General features: G+C 41.6%; 1 protein-coding gene across 1 annotated transcript in view; it reads left to right on the forward strand.

The window, feature by feature from the left end:
- Positions 1–587: 587 nt before the first annotated feature.
- The window catches only part of SI (sucrase-isomaltase), a 43448-nt gene continuing 25998 nt past the window's right edge, over positions 588–18037 (forward strand). Inside the window, exons 1-18 of the mRNA XM_069023815.1 lie at positions 588–701; positions 2057–2177; positions 3455–3528; positions 7643–7763; positions 7843–7952; positions 8618–8769; positions 10106–10277; positions 11837–11936; positions 12561–12673; positions 13192–13317; positions 13779–13910; positions 14069–14188; positions 14782–14895; positions 15122–15206; positions 15805–15922; positions 16297–16468; positions 17054–17170; positions 17642–17796. Of these exons, the coding sequence (XP_068879916.1) occupies positions 2057–2177; positions 3455–3528; positions 7643–7763; positions 7843–7952; positions 8618–8769; positions 10106–10277; positions 11837–11936; positions 12561–12673; positions 13192–13317; positions 13779–13910; positions 14069–14188; positions 14782–14895; positions 15122–15206; positions 15805–15922; positions 16297–16468; positions 17054–17170; positions 17642–17796 (2102 nt within the window). The 5' untranslated portion in view covers positions 588–701. The remainder of the gene's footprint in view (positions 702–2056; positions 2178–3454; positions 3529–7642; positions 7764–7842; positions 7953–8617; positions 8770–10105; positions 10278–11836; positions 11937–12560; positions 12674–13191; positions 13318–13778; positions 13911–14068; positions 14189–14781; positions 14896–15121; positions 15207–15804; positions 15923–16296; positions 16469–17053; positions 17171–17641; positions 17797–18037) is intronic.

Here is an 18037-nt window from a genome sequence, read left to right on the forward strand (position 1 = left end):
TTAAAATCCCACCTATCATTTGTGAGAAAAAGACAAAACCCAGTTAGGTTTGAAGGATTCATATTAAGGTTATGATTGAAGCCTCTTTGCTATAAAATTTTAACATTTCTGTGTTAATCTTTCATCTTTTTCATCTGCTTTTGATATTTATTAGTTGTATCCCATGAAATCTGTTTATATTGATTTAAGATTCATATTTTATCGTTAATTCCAATAAAAATTTAATGGTCATAAATTTGATTCTCCCCTGAAATGAGTTCAGCAGCTCTCTCCCTCATTTGGGAAAGTTTAATGACTTCCTGTGGTGACTAAAGCAGAAATAATAGACAAAGAATCTGAGAGATCCATGAAGGTTAAAGTACCAAAGATACAGAAAAAGAAGAGATTAAAAAAAAAAACCTAGTCATGCAACTGGATGAGCTGACTGGCATTTTACAGCTGTTTATCTCTCCTTTGCAGAATCTGATGCTTCATATTAAGCAAAATATTATTAATTAACCAGCCATTCCCGGGCTGCAATAATCCCAGTGTTCAGTCCAAAGAGTGTCTGCAATCTGCCTGTAATTCTGGCTGTGCCTGCCATTGGCCCAGGGCTTTGCAAACACAGCTGAGAACTGATAACAGCAGCTCATAAAGGCCCTGGGTTGATACTGGACTTCACACTGAGGAGCAGCAGATGAAGGAACCACAGAAACTTTAAGGTATGGCATTTGTTTTATTGCTTCCAAGGTTCTGGAGAGCTTTGCCTTGCTGGGGAGTGCTCATCACACAACAGAACTTAAATTTATAAATTAGAAATGCTTATTTCCAATGCTTTAGGGTTTGGAGGGAGACCATGTGAAGAAAGAACTGAAATTCAATGAGATAGGAGGCTTTCATGACAAGAATTTGAATGAAATCAACTTTTCAGATTAATGACCATTAGGCTTTTTAACTTTTAGTATGATAACATCTGGGGCAACACAGCAAAAGTGGGGTTTTGGCTCGGATAGAGGGAGGCTGATGGGTTAAAAATGGCACCAGGAGCGTACAATGGTTTAAACTGTTATTTCACACACAAAATAGTTTATTCTGAAGTATTTTTCACTCCTGTGGGTCATCACTAAAACATACAAAAGTGTTCTGATGTGCCAGTGTAATGCACGTGTGCTCCCACACTTTCTCAACTAAACAGAACCAATTTCTTTGTATTTGAGATTGTTTTATGAGGTTAAGTGCCCTTAACCACAAGTTAAATGCAGTGATAGCTGCCAGTGTGTGTATTGATCTGGCTGCTGAGATTAGTTTTAATTAGTTTTAATCAGTTTGATTGCTGGTGCAGTTCACAGTTCAGTGCTACTGGTTCTGAGTTGTTCTTTTTTCCAGCAGAGCCCTCTTGGCTCAGCACAATTTACTCACCAAAAAAATACAGAAGGAATTTGGGAAAAACCTCGTGTTTCCCACAGCTTTTTAAGGCACTGACTCCAGTGACTTATTTCCCATATTGCAGTTGTGATTTCAGCAGCAACCACTGTGCCATGAGCTTGTCCACAATCTGTTCTCCCACTGTACAAATGAGCAATGTGCCTCTGTCTTGCCTTCCCCACGTGTCCTGGACACGCCCCCAGAGTTTATTTGAGCTTTTCTCAGGTATATTTTTAACGAATCACGTTCCTCCCCTGTAAGAAAGAACAGACTTGGGATTGATCTAAGGGAAAAAAAGAAAGAAAAGGAAAAAAAGGGGAAGAAGATTTAATTTCTTTTCTGTTTCAGGAATTTTAGTAACCTGTAAGGAAACTCCATGGTTACTCTCAGGAGTAAATTGTTCTGTGTTAAGTGATTTACAGGAAGCAAAATACATTTCTCAGTGTAATAATTTCATAATCTGCACTGGGTGAATTATCCTGAACTGGAGATTTATTGCACATGGTCTTTAAGAAGCATTCTATTTAAGCCTCAGGATTAGGTGGCCTGGCTTAAAACCTGAATAATTTACAATTGTTGCTAATTTAATAAATTGGAAATGTAATTTGTACCTGTTTTTCTTTTACCAATGGCGGTTTTTCTGGATTTCTAGATGGGCAAGAAGTTCAGTGGGCTGGAGCTCACCCTGATCGTCCTCTTCTCCCTGGTGGTAGTGGTCCTCTGTGTCCTCATTGGGCTGCTGGCCACGGGACAATCCGGACTGAAATCTCCAGGTAAGTGCTTCCCATGGCTGCTGGAGGATCAAAAACCCTGAGTGGGATCTGCTCAGCTCTGGCTCAGGGTCCCTGTTCTGTGCTTGTCTTTAGCCAAAGGTGAATCGTGGCCAGAACTTCCTATGGATGATACAATCAAAGTAACCAGCCATGAATGTAATAAATGGTGTGACTCAGGATTTAATGTCATGAAAAAGCTTTTATCTCTCCCTCCCATGTCTGGACTTTCTTTAGGAATGTAGAGCTCAGATAATTTCAATTTTTCTTTTGAGTATAAAACAAGGTGACACTGAAAATAAAGTTTCTCAGATCCCTTCTTTTTGTGAGAGCAGCCAAATTGTGTGGAACATACATTACAACCCTAAAATCCAACAGTGTTTCTTGCTAATTGATACATCAGAAACCCCTTGTGTTCCAGGGATGTGATACAGAGCACCTGCTTTACTTCCACCTGTTTTGTGTCAGTAATTCCATTCACACACAGGGACTGAAGCAAAAAAGCTTGGAGGTGAAAATGGCAGGAAAATAAAAATGACTGCTTATACAAAGCAAGCACCTCGGTGTTTTAGTAACACTGCCCATCCAGACCAATATCTGCAGATTTTTTCCTGTTTCTGTCACGAGCAGGAGTTTCCCTGAGCAAAAAGCACAAGTGCTGATGATGCAAAGAGGCAAATGTGGGGGAGCGTGTCCATCTCAGCCCAGGGAACATCCCTGCACTTCACAGTCCTTGTTCCAGACATAAACAGTGTTCCCAAATACATGAAGTAATCTTCAGTGCTCCCTTTAATCAGCTAAAGCTGCCCATGCTAAATTCACAAACCTGAGATGGAAAGGAGCATCTTAATGGAGCTTTGAGGTGCTTTTCCCTGATGCTCCCACAGATCCTGTGGGAAACTCTGGCTCCGGGGAAGGAGTTTAAGAAAGAAAAGTTCTTCCAATTTATAGTTTTGCACATATTTTCACATGAAGCAGAGCCTGTTGGCCCACAGGAGTCACTGAAAAGTGGACTAATGAAATAAAATTATCAATATCACCCACATGCTCAAAAGCTTTGAGGTGAAGGTGTCACATCTGAAATAGTTGTGCACCATGTTCCAAAGGTAAGAATAAATCACAGAAGCAATGGTTTATTGTGATTTGAACCCATGTTGTTGTTAGGAGTTCCAGCTGGTGAGAGGCAGCCAGCAGAAGCACATGCTGAGTTTAGAGGGAATCAAGTTATTCCTGCAGTTTAGGGATGCTGGTAATAACCCATTCCTTTATTTCCCTGACAGACTTTTACCCACAATGTCAGACGATACCAGTAGCAGAGAGAATTGACTGCATCCCGGATCAATTGGCAACACAGGTCTGGAAACATTCTGGAAAATAATAGAAAATAAGTTTCATCCCATAAAACCTCCTGTGTGTTTATGAAAATGTAATTTGTCTCTATTAGATCAGGTATTTTCTTAATATTTTTTAAATCTGTGATTTCCCCAACATCTGCAGGGGAGTTCAACTCTGCTACTGCCATTTCAGCCCATGGACAGAGGGTCTGATGTGGGGAGAGGTGGCAACAAAATTGGTCAGACATCAAGCAGTTAAAAAAGTCACTCTTGGTTTTTAACAACTTTTTCTGAACAGTTTCATTTGGTGTGATGGTAAAAACCTGGCATTTATAATAATGCAGAAATGATGGGCTTTACTGAGATGTGCAATTTTAGAATGTACAAGATGTGCTCAGAGTTTCCTTTCGGACCCAGTTTGGGTCCCAGTGTCTTCCTCCCCTGGCTGGGGTGTCTGAAAGAGCAGAGTATGGAAAAGACCTTTTGGCTGAAGAATCTCTGAGATAAAATTCCCAGTGAAAAGCATCACCTCAGGCTGGATGAGGCTTGGAGCAACCTGGGATGGTGGAAGGTTCCCTGCCCGTGGCAGGGGTAGAATGAGATGAGCTTTGAGGTCCCTTCCAACCCGAACCATTCCATGATTTTATGATGCCCTTTACTTTTCAGTGCTTCCACTTTGAGAACCTTTCTGTAATAGTTAGCCTTGAAACACTATTATTATTTTAATAATTATTGTTATTATTATTCATCTTTATTATGGATTTTCTTGTTTTCTGGTGGATGCCTGACATCCTTCTTTGATTTGGGGAGGGGCATCTTAGGAGAAAAAAACCAGTGTGGGTTACTTCTGTCATTCACAGAGGTACAAAAATTGTTCACCAGCTGTCTGAACCTCAGAGGGACTTCCCATCTAATTCCAGAGCTGGCTGTTGTTAAAGCCTCTCATGCCACGGGTTCTGTTATGATTTGTAGTTCAAAAAAGTCCTGCAGGGGACAGGTTAGGAAAAGTTCAAATCACAGCCTGTTCCTCGACTCCTCAGGTTCCTTCCCTGCCCCAGGAACAGGCACAGCACTGCAGGAGAAGCCATGCAGATCATTTAAATCTGTAATTACTGCCTTTGAAGCAGTCACCCTGTGTTACATGCTGCACCCCTCAAGCAGGGAGGGAACCCGGGGTGCTCTGCTTGCAGCTGCAAGGCTGGAGGCAGGAAAGAATTGAAAACAATCCAATCACAGCTCCCAGCAGAAGAGTAGGTGCAGATTGCAACACTGAGCGTGCCTGATCTGGAATTTGGGGTAAAAGAAATGATTCCTGAATGTTAGTGAAGACCAGGCAGCAGATTTCGCAGGATTAGAGATAAATATCACCTTTACTCTGTGCTGTGGGGTGCAGGGTCCCATCCCAGTGGTTCCCTTCACTCCTGTGTACATTTTTCCTGGAAGGGATTTGGGTGTGTCAGGCCACACAAATGCAGCAACCTGTGAAACCACAGGCACCTGCATCACCCTTCTGCAGTGGTTTGTGTAAATGGTTTTCAGAATAAAGAGCAGCGGGGAAAATTAGGATTCACCTAAGCTGATCTGGAACGTTTAGTGTCTGCCTTGATTTCCCGAGTCACTGAAGATGTCCAGGACAGAGCCAGAAAATGAGTAGGACTGCAGAAAATAGAAGAAAGAAAATGAAAGGGGGAAAAAAAAAAGGAGGAAAGAAAGAAAAAAGAAGAGGAAGGGAGGAAAAAATTAAGAAAAGAGAAAGGAAAAAAAGAAGAAAGAAGATAAAGAGCTATTTTTTATCTGATCATATGGTTGGTGAAGATAGAGATGCTGAAAGAAGGAAGGTATTTAGTAACTATTCACTGCTGTGGAACATTGCCAGGAGGTCTGGTCAGACAGGCAGAACACACCAGTAAAACATGAATTCCTCTGAGCAGAGCTCATGCAGGCCAGGCTGACACCTCTGCCAGCTCATGGAAAGGGGCATTGTTGGTTTGATTTTGGGGTTTGTGCTTTTCTTCCCAAACTACCCTGCTGGTAGAGGGCTGTGTGGATGCACAGAACTGCACATTTTAGTTCAGCACGTGGCCAAGCTCTTTGAGTCCTTGGTGCTCAGTTCATGCTGTGCCCCAGTGGAAGCAGTTTCCTCGTATCCAGGGTTGTTCCCAATTAAGCTTTGACTTTCCTGGGTGTTGGCTTTCCTATTGTGCTGCTTTTACAGCTCACAGGCTGGGATCACATCTTTATTTATAGCAGATGATTGCTTTTACAACAGGCTCCCCAGTGTCTCTGGTGAACTCTGCTCCTTTCCCTGTGCCAAGCCTAACCAATCCTGAACTCCTGTGTCTACTTCCTTGTGCAGAAAGCTCAATAGGCCACCAAAATAGAAATCTGCCTGGATAAGATCCAGCTGGAAAAATATCACTGGACTGTGAAGTAGCTGCTGAAAATGGCTGAGAAGTATTCATGAGAAAGGTTGGGGAAAAGAAAAAGGTGCTTAGGAAGCTGGGAATGTGGATGCTTGAACTGCCAGGTTCTAGGAAAATCAGTTCAAGTTATTCTGCTTTTGATGGGATGATCACTGGTCTAGGGAGGGATAAGAGGATGGAGGTAGTCACTGTTCTTGTATATTTAGGATATTCCCCTCTATATGAAGGAAATGAAGTCAGGGAATGAAGCTGTGATCTCTGCAGCCCTGGAGGGCTTGGTGCTTCCTCTCCTTTGCAATAGTTTATAAAGGGGAAATAGGGAGTTCTCCTGGTGGCACCTGGGAAGGTGGGAAGTGAGCCTGGGTTTTTCCCAGCCTTACAAAGGGCTTACATCGATTTGTGTATCAAAGGAGGGAAAATGAGTCCCTACATCTCTCCTCCAACCGTTTGTCACTTGGAACCTGATGGAAATGACAGCAAATGCTTCTCTGATGGGATAAATCCATTACAAACGGACACACATTTACCTGTTTGGTGAATCTGGGGGTTATTTTGGGTGATTCTGAGCCATTTCTGTGCTCTGTAAAACCACTATCAAATAAATGCACAGACACTCCCCAAGGCAGTGGCTTTGTGAGCTCCCTCAGTGCTTCCTTCAGCACCTGCCTGATTATTGGGCTGGAGCTGCCTTATCTTTTATCTGTTCAGAGCCTCTGAAAATAATTTGAGCTGCATTAACCAGGTTGGGCTCTCTAACCCCAAAACAAGGACAGCAGCAATGAAGGTTTGGGGTTGTGTCCACCTATTTCAAGCTGCAGAAAATTTTAGATATTTATCACAAACACCAAAAGCATTTGAGCACAATCAGATGAAGGCAGAAAGAGCTTCTGGTAGTGGACAGGTGGAAAATGAGGTTTTGAAGGTGTCCCTGTTGGATTTGGATACCTGAGATCACTGATGGACATTGCCCTTCACCCTCAGTGAGAGTGGTTGTTCTACCACTGCCCTTTGCCCTAAGTAATGAATGGGGGTTTAAAGGAGAGAAACTTAGTGATAAATTGCCCAAACCTTATCTCCAAACATAAACCTCACACACAGAGCACGTGAGAAAGTTAATTCCCAACAGCAAAGCAAGGGAATTTCAGCTTTCTAGTGAATGGGAGTGTAAAGGTTGGTGCCACTACACTGAGAGAGAGGCTTGAAACAATAGGCTTATTTTTTAAAAAAAATTGATTTGTCTCAATTTGAGGTCTTGTAGAAACGATTGGAATATTTCTGATACTAAAAAAATCACATTAAGATGTAGATATTATACACAGTGTTCAATTATGTATATATAAATATTTATTAGATATAAATTTCAGCCCCTCTCCAGGGCGTGACTTTTGGCCAGACTCTGCTGCATCTGTCACAGCTCAAATGGTTGGATAATTCTTTTGAAGTGTTCATTTTACCTGTGGATCTTGTGGTTTTCAGAATGTACATCTAATAAGCAAGTTTACTCTGAATCCAGAAAAAAATCCTCTTTTGTGAGTTCTGTGCCACTGAGTTCACTTACAGAGTTTTTCAAAGAAGGACTTGACCTGAGTGCAGAGACTGTGAAGGTTTCTGGTGTTTGGGGTGAAATGCACTCCGTGTGCACTTTAGCTGGTTTAGTATGGATTTATTTGTGTAAGCCCAGCTGATCTGTGCCCCTCCTGTCCATGCTCAGAGCACCTGCTCCCTCCGTGGCTGCTGCTGGAGCCCCCAGAGCGAAACCAGCGTGCCCTGGTGCTTCTTCTCCCCCAAACACGGCTACAGAGTGCAGGGCTCCCAGAAATCCACCCAGGCAGGTAAGCTCTGGGCTGGGTTCCCCCAGTTCCCACCCCCTGATGTCCCATTCCACACAACACCTTGTGCTTGTCTCCCAAGGATTTCAGGCCACGTTGAAAAGGCTGCCATCCCCTTCCCTCTTTGGGAACGACATCCAGACGGTGCTGCTCACGGGAGAGTATCAGACATCCAATCGCTTCCGATTCAAGGTCAGTCCGTGCCCTGTTCTGCTTCAAGGTCCATTTTCTCTGCAAGATGTGAGGTTGCCTGTGCAGGGAATGTAGGATTGCTGCCTCTGGAGCACGCTCATGATTCCCACTGAAGTCCTTTTGTTGTCCTCCCTGCTGTTGCAGTGCCTCAGGTTAACAGGCACTTGGCACAGTGGGAATTCTGCTTGAAAAGTCACCGAGACCTTTGTAAAGCTCAGCTTTTCTATTATCTACCATTTGTCCTCATCCCAGGAAGATTTGGGGGATAAATGTATTTACTCACTTTTTATTTATGGCCCAGTCACATCTCTCAATCATTTTGACACACAGCATCAGCTTTTCCAGATTTGTGTTTTCTGTGGAAAGCTCAGGACTCTGTGCCGTGGATATGGGGTATCAGGGGTTTATAGGATTGAAAACCTTCTGTGGGAGACTTTGTGCTGTGGTGGGTTCCTGGTGAGCCAGGGAAACACTGAGTCAAATGTTCTGAGGAAAATGGCTGAAAGTGAGTAATTAAACTTGGAAGTGAATAACAATAAAAGAAAGAGGAGACTGGGGTAAGGGTGGAAATACCCGAGTCAGAACTATGTGTAAATGCTGTAAAAGATTTGAATTAGGGATTAATTTGTGAAGGCCCAACACTTGTGTTTTGTAAAACTGTGCAGATCACTGACCCCAACTCACAAAGATTCGAGGTCCCTCACGAGCACGTGCAGCCATTCACGGGGTCCGCGGCCACCGGCCTCAGATACAAGGTGGAGCTGAAGCAGGAGCCCTTCGGCATCGTGGTGACCAGAGCGAGCAATGGCAAAGTGCTGTAAGTCGTGGTGGGGCTCCCTCGGGGACACAGCTGTCCCTGGGGCTCTGTGAAAGCTGGGGATGCCACCTGTGAGGTGTCCTCTTGGACACAGAGTCTGCTTCTCTTCTTCTGGCTGATGGATGTCCCTCAAGGACTCTCGGGGTGCCTTTGGGAACAAAGTCTGTGAGCTCTGTCTGAAAGGTTTCAGGTGTGGCTCTCGGATCACTTTCCCTTAGTGCTGGGGAAATCTCCACAGCTACTTTGTCCCGTCAATTGGAGGAACTTTTATTATCTGAGGGACTCCTTGCCAAGACTTCAAACCATGTGGGAAAAGTCCTCATTGCACCTTTTATCTTCTTTACTACAACTGTGCTGAGGCCCTGAATCACCAAAACCAGGCTGCCCTTTAGACCTGTGATATCCAAGGACAGCTGGTTGTGCAAGGCTGTGTGTAAAATACTTAATGAACTTGAACACTGAATTCTCTCATCCCATTTATGTTCTAAAACTAAATAAATAAACCAAACCCCCCAACCCACAGCTCTCCAAGTGCCCTCAGAGAGGGGAAATGCCAGGATGAAGGTGCTCATTAAATCAGCCAGGAACCTGTCACAGGGCTGGGGCATGTGGATTAGCAAGGCTTCGAGTTTAATTAATTAAGGGTTACTTTTTGCTCTTCTTAGCCTTGTTTTCTTGCCTGGAATCCTCTGTAATGATTGATTTGCAATTATAGAGGGCACAGAAGATGGACTTGGCAGTCAGCAGTGCCTGACTGATGGAACAGGTACAGGGAGGTGGCTAAGACACCTGTGGGACCATGTTGAAACAATTCTCTGGGATATTGTCTCTGGAAAATTTTCCTTAGGCCTTTGTTTCATTTCATAAACATGTTTGCATTTGGTTCTCTAAAGAAAAAATGACAGTGATGTTGGACTGTGAGTTTGAGGATCTCAAAGGAAGCTGTTGCTACCATGGGATAAGAGCAGCCCCTCAGAGATAAATCCCTGATAAATCTGCACAAGATCACTGCTTTTCCCCAACCCTTAAACAGCCCAACAAAAGAGAGACTCCTTTATAAAAGGACCAGCGGGGACCAATGTGTTACAACAGTTCATTACCAAAATCCTGATTATTCTGATAAAGTCTGTGACCTTCCATCATCATTTTTTCCACCTGAGGCCCCAAAGGAGAGGTCTGATTCCATCAACAGTTGGAAGAAAACTTGAAAGATCCAGGTGGAGACCTGACTCTGCCATCAAGCCCCAGCTAAAAGGAGCAGAAACAGTTCTCACAACAATTCTTGGTGAAACTCTTCTTTTTCCCCTTTTTTTTTTTTTTTGCATTTTTACACCAGGTTTGACACGACCATCGGCCCCCTGCAGTACTCTGACCAGTTCCTGCAGCTCTCCATCAAACTGCCCAGCGACAACATCTACGGCGTGGGGGAGCACGTGCACAAACAGTACAGGCACGATGTCAACTGGAAAACCTGGCCTATTTTCAGCAGGGACACTGGCCCCTCTGCAGTAAGTTTGGGGTTCTTTCCCCTCGTTCTTTGCAGTTCTGGAACCCAAACCTCTCAGGCAGTGAGCACATTCATGTATCCACTGAGTTTTCCCTAAAGATCTTTCAGGCGCTGCATGTTGTTACCGAAAGCTCCGTGGTACTGATGGATGCTCCCTGATTTTTTGTGTTGGTGTGCAGTGGAAAACCAATGGATAAACCTTAAGAGATGAGTCTGCAGCTTCCAGTGATAATCAGAATAAATAACATAACTAATAATAGTTAACATACTAATAAATAACAATATGTTATTGTTATTTCACAATATGCTTCAAACCATGTGGGAAAACATACTAATAAATAACATACTAATAAATAACATACTAATAAATAACATACTAATAAATAACATACTAATAAATAACAATACTAACAATATGTTAGTATTGTTATTTAACAATACTAACAATAACATACTAATAAATAACAATATGTCCTAATGCATTGCTGTGTGCAGGGTTCAGTTCACATGGCACAGGCTGATTCAGCAACATCCTTGCAGCTCAAATTATGGAAAAATTCTCCTTAACAGGTGTCTCTTTCCAAGACAAAATATGGCTGTCAGCTGTTACTTGTTTCTAGAGTTTTTCTGGCTGTCCCTGTATGAAACAATCTCTATGACACCTATTTTTTGATAATTATCAAGATTACTTTCACCATTACATCAGCTTCATAAAGTAATTCCCTGCTTTGAGAGAGAGCTTTTGTTCCACAGCAGTGGGAACTGTACTGACAGAAACCTGAGGGTGAAATGACTGGATGTAGTTAATTAATAATCTGGAATTTGTACCCATTGCCTTGAGATTCCTTCTCACTCTTTCCTCTGGTTTGAAGATAGTTCTTGACTCAATGGCTCCACTGAATGTAGACTCATTAAGATAACATAACAGTGAACCAGGTTAGGCTGGTTGCAAATTGCTCATGTTCTGTTCCTTGTTCATTTGAACTGAATTTGCTTCTTCAGGAGAAAAAGAACAACTCTTGCAACAATTGTTAACATCTCTAAGGGGTTTTATTGCTAATAATAGCAACAGAAAGGAATTAAAGAAAAATATTAGCAAGGAAATGAAAAAGCAGCAATATTTCCTTAGATTAGACATCAAAATTATTGCCTTGCAGGATGAATAGAAATACAGATTAGATGTAAAATCTAATCTGTGGTGAAAGGGGATGGAAGCACCTCGCAAGTTCTCCTTGATGAGCACATTTATTCTCCATAATAGAGCTGCAATATCTGCCAGCTCTCCTGGAGATCCATCAGATCTGTTATCTATTTATTGGGGAATAATATTGGGGAATAATTGGGGAATATTGGGGAAAATCTTGTTTTAATGGAAAATAAAGGAGAATAATGCCAGGAAAACCAGAACATATAAAACAGGGAAGTGTCAGGACTTAAATTTTTGTTGTTTGTTCTATTTTGAGAAGTTTCAAGTTCTACCCATGATATATTTTGAAATATTCCAGAGCAGATCCTGTCATTAGATTTTAACCAGCTTGCCTGCTCCCTTCATTATTTTAGGCAATGGATAACTTATATGGAGTCCAGACTTTCTTCCTGTGTTTGGAAGATGAAACTGGAGCCTCCTTTGGTGTTTTCCTGATGAACAGCAATGCCATGGGTAAGAAACCTTTCTGTGTGGCTCTGAGCAGTGCAGTTAAAATTCTTTTGAAATCTGTGAGACTGTGATCAAACCTGAGCTGATGCAAATGTCCCTTAAAAACACCCCCAATATCTGAGGCATCATTACTCTGTGTTTAATCATATTTCATGTACACAATACAAGCAGTGGGTAGCTCCCAGTTAACTGGAGGATTTTGATGGAAATCCGAGGGTCAGAAACTGATCCAAAGTCTGTACAGGTCTGAACTGGAAGAAAGGGTTAAATTTGTAGTGAACAACACTTGGAAGTAAATGTTCTTTAGTCCCTTCTGATAAGCATATTTATATTTACAGCACTCTGCACATCTTGAGGCTGGAAAGTTGTACCCAAACTTAAAAGATAAAAGGTTGAACCGTTGGATTTCTTCTGATTCTCTTCTCTGCAGCATGTAAAGGAATGGAAATAGGGGCACATAAAGAGTTGTCTGATTTTCCCCCTCTTTGTTCAGTTAAAAGTTTGTGTTCCTTAGGCATTTTGTGGTTTTTACCTCAGTAAACTCTCTGATCATCAATTAGAAAATGGCAGAGTTATTTTAGAATTTCCCGTCCCTCAGAACTGTTTTTGTGCACTCCTGTCTGGCAGAGTTCGTGGTGCAGCCTGCTCCAGCTGTGACCTACAGAACCATCGGGGGCATCCTGGATTTCTACATCTTCCTGGGGGACACTCCAGAGCAAGTAGTCCAGGAGTACCTGAAGGTACCTTCACCTACTGGGATTATGCACTGAAAAGACTTTTTTTAAGTGCTTGAGATTTATTTTGCAATATTTTTTTCTCTGGGTGCTGGAGAGGTGACCATGCTCGAGGCCCAAGAGCTCCGACGTTCATTAATCTGTAATTTACACCATAATCATTAGAGCTGCAGATGGTCTCTAGAATAATTTATGTTTCCTTGCTCCTGTCATAAGGACAAGTTCCTGTTCCTATGGCAATATTATGGGATAGAGAGTGTGTTTATAGACTGTCTGGATTTTATGATCATAAGATATCACTGGGTGTCTTTAGGTTCCAGTGGCACTTTAAAGAACGGGCATTGTCCCAAAACACTGATAATTCCTAAAATAAAGAAATAATGGGGAAAAATATTGTATTTTGAGTCGGGCTGCTCATTTAGTGTGTGTTATTCGAGCAGATTTGGGGAATGTGGATGCAGGGAAAGGGATGAGTTGACACAGGCTGTCCAACAGCACGTGGGATTTTTGCTGTCCCCTCGCAGCTCGTGGGACTGCCAGCACTGCCCTCCTACTGGAGCCTGGGATTCCAGCTCAGCCGCTATGGTTACAGCTCCCTGGATGAGGTGAAGGAAGTTGTGCAGAGGAACAGGGACATCGGGCTGCCCTATGTGAGTATGGGATTAGGGAAGGACACAGAGATCCTACCCCCGCTTCATTCTCCGTCAGTTTGCATTAGGAAATGTGTGGTGTCCAATGTTTTTGTAGATTTTGATGTTAGACCCATTACCAGAGCATGGGATGGGGGAGGGGTGAACTGCAGTAAGATTTATTCAAGCACTTTGCTGTAATAATTTGTCTTTTACTCTTTCCAACTCTATCCATTTTTCTTCTCATGGAACATTTTTTTTATTGTCTGTGGACAGGTATGGAACCATATATTGTTCTTAATTGACAGTCGCAGGCAAAGTACAATTAACTTTTAAAATTAGATTTTTAGGGGATATGAATCTGGTGTCTTCAATAGAATAAGAATACCCTAATACGAAGCTAATATTTGGGAAGAAAATGGACTAATAAAAATCTTTACCTAACACTTCTCCTGGAAAAGCTGAACTCCCTTCTCTTTCAGGATGCCCAAGTCATTGACATTGACTATATGGAGGAAAGGAAAGATTTTACTTATGACAAAGTGAACTTCCAAAATCTCCCTGATTTTGCAGCTTATTTGCATGACTACGGGCAAAAATATGTCATCATATTGGTAAGCATTTAATTACTCATTTTTTTCCCTTGTAAACACTTTCATTACAGTTATTTATTATTATTCTTTATTATATGTAATTATTGCATGTATAGCCTGTAATAATTGATGGAATATCCTGATTTCTTCTTTTCTTTGTTGTTTTCTGTTTTCTTTAGGATCCTGCCATTAGCACCCAAAATCTGGTTGATGGAAGTCCCTATGGAAGCTATGTCAGGGGAACAGAGAGAAATGTCTGGATTAATGAATCAGATGGAGTAACAGCCCTGCTTGGGGAGGTAATCGTGGTTCCACACACTGGGACCTGATCTGTTGTCCTGTTAGGATTTAATTTAGCTCAGAGGACTTATCTACCAGTGACAGAGAAATGTGTAAGGTCTCTTGTAGACTATGAATTCTCAAACTTTCTTAACTTTTTTTTCCCATTTTTTCCATTAAAACGGTATTTTTCATTAATTTTACATTCAAATTAATATTTCTTAAAATTTTAGGTTTTTAAAAGAAAAATAGAATTAAAATTGCAATTAAAATCACATTTGTTCACATTAGCCCTGCATTTTGTTTACATTAACACTAAAATTTTTTTTACATTAAAGGGTGACTTGAAGGCTCAAGGGACATTTCATCAGCCAGCTCCTATTTATTTCCAGTAGCTACTGAAGATCCTGACCCCACATTATCCTTTTAATTTCTATTCTTAACTTCTATTGAGAATTTTCTCAGCTGTGTATGGCTCCTTGTAGGACTTACAAGAAAAAGAATTGAAAAAACCAAAGTTGAACTCCTCTTTTTGTGTCCAACCTGAGCAGATGTATAAACTCTTTTTATTCTTGCTCAAAGGGTATTAATCACTTCCCTTTGAATATTCCAGGTGTGGCCAGGGGAAACTGTGTTCCCAGACTTCACCAACCCTGAATGCACGAGCTGGTGGGTGGACGAGTGCAAATTGTTCCATGACACGGTGCCCTATGATGGGCTCTGGATTGTGAGTAATTCACAATTTTCACTTCTATTTTTAAAATATTGATGATAGCAGATGTTTATTACATTAAGGTTTTATTAGATCGAAGGGTATTTTTGATACCAGAAAGGAGATGTTGAAGAATAGCTACTAATAATTCCTTAAAGGATGACAGAATAGAATGGAAGACTTTTTTTAGAAACAAAGGAATTAAGGCAACTTTATTACATCCTGCATCTTTCCCTCCCAGGATATGAATGAAGTGTGCAACTTTGTTCAAGGCGCAAAAGGTGGTTGTGCACAGAATGAGTTAAACTACCCTCCTTACACTCCCCGTAAGTCCAACTGCTTTTATCAGAATAATAAAATACCAAATAAAATTGTAACTGCCTTCAAGGATACAACGGGATTTTAGTGTAGTTCTAATGGGTGGGGTTTGGACATTCCTGTTGATGGAAAATATTGATCTGCTCGTATTGTTTACTTCAGGTGTGGTTTATAGGACTGCCTCTTTTCTCTTGCCAAATAACTACTGGATATTTGTCATTACATTAATTATGTCTGATGATGTAACGATCCTCTTGCACTGTCAGTAGTTTTTTAGATATTTGCAGAACTAAAACAGAGTCCATGGTTTGTATTAATAGTAGGTTTAAGTAACCTTTGCCAGCGTGTTGTCAGATGGTGATTCAGGAATTCAGAGCACAGTTCTCAGTTCCTTGCATGGGTGCAAAGCTCAGGAGTGGAGGTTTCACAGAGCAAAGGTGAACCAAACCAACAGCCAAGAGCAGCATTTTGGGTCTGGAGTAATTAAACTGCCTGAGTGCAAAAATAAAGAGGAAAAAGGGGCTTGGATATCATAAGCATTAAAGATTGGAAATATTAATCATAAAAATGTACCTTAACAGTGCTATTTGTATTCCTTTCTTCAAGATATTCTTGACAGACTCATGTATTCCAAGACGATTTGCCTGGACGCAGTGCAGAACTGGGGGAAGCAGTATGATGTCCACAATCTTTATGGATATTCCATGATCTTATCCAGTAAAAAGTAAGGAATGCATCCTAAAATCCTGCAGAAAGGTTTTGGAGCAGTGCATGACCTGCATTTTCCAAAGTACCACGAGACTTGACTCCTAAAGGAACGAGATTCCTGGAGAACGCTGCGTTATCCTTGAGCCAATTTAGCCAAGGCAAAATCCAGAGCCTGGAGCTGGCAGGAAAAGCCACAGATTGGTTGTCAGAGCTGTGTAAAAAGATTATTTCAAATGAATATCTTGAACTTTGCTAAAATACAGCTGCAAAGAGGTCCCCATTCCTGGGATGAATAATCAGTGCAAATCAGTATAAATCTGCTTCGTACGGAATTATCGATGTCTGAGTTGTCTGTTCCTCTGGGTAACTCCAGTCTCATTTCCTTTTCAGAGCCATTGAGGAGGTCTTTCCTGGAAAGAGAAGCTTCCTCATTTCGAGGTCTACTTTTGCGGGATCGGGAAAGTACTCAGGACACTGGCTGGGGGATAATACAGCAACGTGGGACCACCTGAGATGGGCAATCCCTGGAATACTGGAGTTTAACCTCTTTGGAATTCCTTATGTAGGACATCAGTTTGTGCCATCCTTTCAATCCAGATAACAGATTATCTAACCAAGCACTCTCTAAATAACCACTTGCATTGTCACCTCAAAATGAACCCTTTTTTAGGAATCTCCTTTGAATGTTTCTTTTCAATTGTCGATTTTTGATTTAGGCCACTTATTTTCATTTTTGTGGCTGTGGTGACATAAATGTGGGTAACAAACTTATTCTCTTTTATATCCCAATCCACCTCTTATTTTAGTAATTTTTAAACACTAGTGAGGGATGTGAAACACTTCCTGGTTTTCTTATTTCAAATTAGAGACATCCATTTAGAAGGGAAACAGCCAAATTCCTTTTTATGGTTTAAATTTGAACGGCTTTGAAGCTTTTTTCCCGTTCTGTGCATATTATCACCAAACAGGAAGGTAAAGATTTGGAAGAAGCAGAATGATGGGTGGTGTTAGTGAGGTGTCAGTTTAATTTTTTGGACAGCATAGCTGGATTTGGAAAGAGGAAGGTACAAACGTGTTGTAGCTTTCGAGGTGCAGAACACTGTACATCCAATGCATTCTGATTTTTTTTTTAAATTTTGTTTTAAAGATTGGAGCAGATATTTGTGGTTTCAGTGACAACACCACAGAGGAACTTTGCAGACGATGGATGCAGGTGGGAGCATTTTACCCATTCTCCAGGAACCACAACGCTATAGGTTTCATAGTAAGTTGTGCTTTCTGTTAAAAATTACTTTGTGTTACACAACCACGTTTCCTTTAATATCACTTCTAATCATCACTTTCACCGAGTTTGAAAGCAGAACTGTCTTTATGACATCTGAGATCTGAGAGGTTTGCTTTCGGAAGGGTTAATTGAGAATACACTTATTTGGCAACAGTTTTATGAACATTGGTTGTTCCTGCCACCAAGGAACACCGAGGTCTGTGTGAGCCACCAGGCTGACTCCTGGGAGCTCCTTGGCATCACCCTGACTGCCAGGATGAAATCTGGAATAACCCTGGTGGACAAGGAGGGATGGGGCAGTGCAAGCAGCACAGAGGGACAGGACATCAGGTCACAGCACCAGTACAGAGCTGCCCCGCTGAACCCCAGCCTCTCTGAACTGGCTTTTCACACGCTTGGCGAAGTGTTTTTGAAAACTTGGAAATAATAATAGTGGATATTTGTTTCCAGTCTCAAGATCCAGCTGTATTTGGAGCCAACTCCTCGTTGGTGAACAGCTCCAAGCATTACCTGAACATTCGCTACACTTTGCTGCCCTACCTGTACACGCTGCTCTACAAAGCTCACACCCAAGGGTACACGGTCGTGAGGCCACTGCTACACGAGTGAGTTTGGGAGTTTTATAACCAATTAGAAAATCTGACACATTTAATATGGTTAGGGGACTTTCTAAACCTCTATCCTGTGAAAATGCACATCGGGATATCTGTAGACAACTTCCCAATTCATGAAATCCCATTCTGGTGTAATCAGGTGATTTTTATGTGACATCCTGTACTCATGATTGAGGACAATCAGTACCCTGAAACCTTGGGATTGCTGCTGATATAAATCACAAAAAAATAC

This window comes from Aphelocoma coerulescens, chromosome 9, assembly GCF_041296385.1.
Source record: "Aphelocoma coerulescens isolate FSJ_1873_10779 chromosome 9, UR_Acoe_1.0, whole genome shotgun sequence".
NCBI lineage: Eukaryota > Metazoa > Chordata > Aves > Passeriformes > Corvidae > Aphelocoma > Aphelocoma coerulescens.